Source organism: Gossypium hirsutum, chromosome A04 (genome assembly GCF_007990345.1).
Source record: "Gossypium hirsutum isolate 1008001.06 chromosome A04, Gossypium_hirsutum_v2.1, whole genome shotgun sequence".
In the NCBI taxonomy this organism is placed as follows: Eukaryota; Viridiplantae; Streptophyta; class Magnoliopsida; order Malvales; family Malvaceae; genus Gossypium; species Gossypium hirsutum.
Genome location: NC_053427.1, coordinates 74,333,817 through 74,337,640, shown reverse-complemented (window position 1 = coordinate 74,337,640; position 3,824 = coordinate 74,333,817). Strand labels below are relative to the sequence as shown.

Genomic DNA, 3,824 nt, shown 5'->3' with positions numbered 1-3,824 from the left:
TGAATGTGAAAGTGTATATATATGTGATAAGACCTAATGGCCGATGTGATGAATGTGAAAGTGTATATATGTGATAAGGCCTAATGGCCGATGTGATGAATGTGAAAGTGTATATATGTGATAAGGCCTAATAGCCAACGTGATGGATGTGAAAGTGTATAAATGTGATAAGTCTCGAAGGGCATTTGTGTCAGTACTATATCTGGGTTAAAACCCTGCAGGCTTTATGCGAGAATATTATCACTGATTAATGTCCGTAAGCTTCGTGCTCGTACTATATCCGAGCTCTAAAGACCCGATGACTACGTGTGGGGATTTTGTCCGGGTAAGACTCGATAACTTCGTGTGGAGATTATGTCCGGGTAAGACTTTGTAATAAGAATTGCTTATAAATATATTCAATGCGAAAGGTTAAACAGGTATGTACTCCAAGTTTATATGTGAGCTTGATTTGCACTAAATCATAAGGTAGTTATGTGATGCATACGAGAGCAATCTATGAGACTATTCCTATGATTATGTGACATCGGATCAGTGTGAGAGGTTATGTGAAATCATACGATATATCTATGTCACATGAGCTCACTTTTATGTGAAAGTTTATCTGCCTATTGTATATGATGAGATGTGCATATTCGGTAAAGGGATGGTATGCCCGAAGGAAGAGTGAAATAAAAATACGAACAACTATGTTATAGTTTGATTGTTATCTGTTGACACTGCTTAAAACTTACTAAGCATTGTAATGCTTACTCCGTTTACTCTGTTTCCTCTGTTTTATAGATCTCATTTGGAAGCTACAGGCTCGGGGATCATCAGCAACTAGTCACACTATCACTATCCACTGTTTGGTACTGCTACGTTTTGGATTATCTTATGGCATGTATAGAATAGACTAGTGGCGGAAGAATATTTTTGGTTAATGTATATAAGCCATGCGAAAATGGCATCTTTTGAATGTTTACTTAGAGAAGTTTAAATTTTATCCCTGGCTGTGCTTAGTACTTATTTAAATGAATGATCTTTATTTCAAGAAAAAAAATTCAAAATTTTACTGTTCTGACATGAGTTACAAGTCCGGTAATGCCCCTTACCTATTCCGGCGACGGTTACGGGATAGGGGTGTTACATTGTTGGTGGGCATACATATATATATAGGCATATATAATTGCTTAGACCTTATAGTTTTGGTGTATGTTCAAATCCCACCATCCCATAGCTCCTCAAAGGTCCTGTATGCCCCAAATGTGTCATGAACGAATCCGCTGCCTCTGATCAGCCTCTCCTGGAAGACATAAAACAAGCAATACATAATCCAAACTACACCCGAACCCCACATATTTTGAATCAGACACTAAAGTAATCCGGCCACGAAAAGGGGGTAAGAAACTTACCTGCTCAATTTCAGCAAACTTGGGAAACAATTCTTCAGGTATGGACCAATCAAAAACATCAAAGTTCTCTTTGATCCTTGTTTCATTTGTACTCTTAGGCAAAACACTGTGACCCATCTGTAGCCCCCAACGAAGAGCTACCTGAGCAGGAGACTTGCCCAATTTCTCTGCTACCATATTCAGAACTGGATGCTTGAGGACTTCTTTCTTGATGGTTCCGGTGCCTGGGGAACCCAATGGTGAGTATCCCTGAAACAATGAGAAGCAACTCACTGGTCATATGCTAGAAATGATGAGTGTTTGAGAACCAATAAACATAAACACATAGCTTTTCCTTTACATTCATCTTTAATTTTGTTTTAGATGGTTGGACTTATCTAGTACAATTGTAGAAGCAGGCATCACAAAAATAATTGTGAATTTGAGCACCAATCGGTGTTTGTTGCTTTTGTGCTAGGCATATGCGTACTCACAGTTATATGAATTCCCTTGGATTCACAGAATGCATGTAGCTTAGGCTGCTGCCAGACAGGATGGCATTCCACTTGCAGAACAGCAGGAGGAACACGAGCTACCTGCAGCAGATCTCCTAGCTTCTTAGACGAGAAATTGCTTACTCCAATAGCTCGAGCTTTTCCAGAGTCGTATAGTGCCTCGATCGCTTTCCATGTACTAGGAATGTCAGGCTTGGTCAGGTTCTCAGGCTTAAAACCAACTGAACCCTTCTTCATGCTGGCAGGCCAATGAATCTTCAAGCATTAAACAATCAAATAATCAATTCAACATTTGCTTACGTTAGGCCAAAATGGAAGAAAAATGGTAAATACCAGATAGAGATCTAGATAGTCCAGCTGCAAGTCTTGTAAGGTGTTATTTAACGCCACCGGTACATCTTCCGGTGCATGATTAGTGCACCTGCAGAAAGTTTTAAATCATCGGCAGATCCATATAACATGCCTCAAAAACAAGATAAAACTTGTAGTATCCTAAACAGAATTCAATTTTGAAGTGGCTTCATTCGTGTATGGTATATGTAAAACACTTGGAAAAGGGTTTTGAGATTGAGGCAAACCAGAGTTTGGAGGTTATCCAAAGATCTTCACGTCGCACAACACCATCTTCAAACAATTTTTTCAGAACAGAACCAATCTAGATCAACCAAAATTATGGGGATATCAGTAAATTCCTTTCTTATTATAATCATCATCGAAATCAAAGCATCAAAAGCATGCCGAACATAAATTCTACAGCAAAAGATACAAATAAATGAATTATACGAATTTGACTATTAAAAGAAGTTGAAAATTCAACCCGGAAAAGGAATTGCAGCAAAGGTCATTACCTCTTTTTCATTGTCAGCTTGAGCACAATCAATATGCCGATACCCGATCTGCATATACAGAAAAATAAGCAGTCAACCTAAAAAAGACACCACAGCTTCAGTTCCTACAAAATTATCCAGAAAAAAAAATATATATATATATATAATAAATAAAAATACCTTGATAGCAGCAGCAACAGCAGCGCCAACTACGCCAGGAGAAGCCTGCCAGGTTCCGAGTCCTACAGAGGGGATCTTAGCTCCGGTGTTCAGCTCAAAGTATCGGATTGCCTGAGCCATTTTGTTCATAGAGAACCGATGAATGGACTGTTGTTTAAAGTAAAAGAGAGCTGCGGAAATGATCAGTAAAGGAGAAAAAACATGTTCTAGTATCAGAAACGTAACGGGGTTGATAATTGCCTATTTTGGTACGTCTATTAACATTGTATCTAGCTTTAATGGTACTAAAAATGGCATCATTTGACGCGTGTGCCTATCCTATGCTATCAAGTGACACTATTTATCAAGAAAAGAATTTAAAGAATCAAGTCACGACCATTTTGTTTTCAAGGAAAAATATCTCAAACTTAAGTGTCTTCTTTTACGAACAAAAGAATTTCAGGGTGTTCATATTCATAATTTAAAAAATCATTTTCTTATTATTTTCGTCCCAAAGAAAATTGATACAGTAAAAAAAAATTTACTTAAATTTTCAAGTTATTTATTAAAAAAAATGAGGCCTAATAATTTTTTTCTCTAAAAAAGTCATTTTAGTCATTCATTTAATTTTTATCTCTTTTAACACTTAAACTTGTATTGTTTGTTAAATTACTCCAAAATGGATGGAAAAGTTATCATTAGTTAACTTTGCTAACATGACATACACATTAACGTTGGCAATTAATTAATTTTTTTAATTTAAAAATATTTTTAATAATTTTTAATTTTCTAAAACAAATTAATTTTTTTTATATTTTTAAATTTTTAAATATTAATTAATTGTTGATTTGGCATTCATGTGGCAATCCACTTGTATACAAATGTTAAATTTTCTATCAATTTTGGAGTGATTTGATAAAAAAAGCAAGTTTAAGGGTTAAAAAAAAGTG

The 3,824-nt window shown here is 35.9% G+C and overlaps 1 protein-coding gene across 1 annotated transcript; it reads right to left on the bottom strand.

Moving 5' to 3' along the window:
- Window positions 1-1,190: 1,190 nt before the first annotated feature.
- Window positions 1,191-3,140, bottom strand: LOC107948915 (NADPH-dependent aldo-keto reductase, chloroplastic). Its single transcript, XM_016883578.2, has 7 exons — window positions 2,896-3,140; window positions 2,737-2,784; window positions 2,467-2,543; window positions 2,222-2,309; window positions 1,868-2,143; window positions 1,395-1,643; window positions 1,191-1,285 (listed from the first exon to the last, which is right to left on the bottom strand). Exons 1-7 carry the CDS (start codon window positions 3,022-3,024, stop codon window positions 1,199-1,201), a joined length of 954 nt encoding a protein of 317 aa, XP_016739067.1. The 5' UTR covers window positions 3,025-3,140; the 3' UTR covers window positions 1,191-1,198.
- Window positions 3,141-3,824: the final 684 nt, after the last annotated feature.

Bases quoted from the DNA above. Each gene is read 5' to 3' on its own strand.
- LOC107948915 (XM_016883578.2), bottom strand. From the start codon at position 3,024: ATGAACAAAATGGCTCAGGCAATCCGATACTTTGAGCTGAACACCGGA. The intron at 2,785-2,895 runs GTATTTTTATTT...CTGTATATGCAG, and splicing joins CTGTTGCTGCTGCTATCAAG to ATCGGGTATCGGCATATTGA. The intron at 2,310-2,466 runs GTTTGCCTCAAT...AACTTTCTGCAG, and splicing joins TGGATAACCTCCAAACTCTG to GTGCACTAATCATGCACCGG.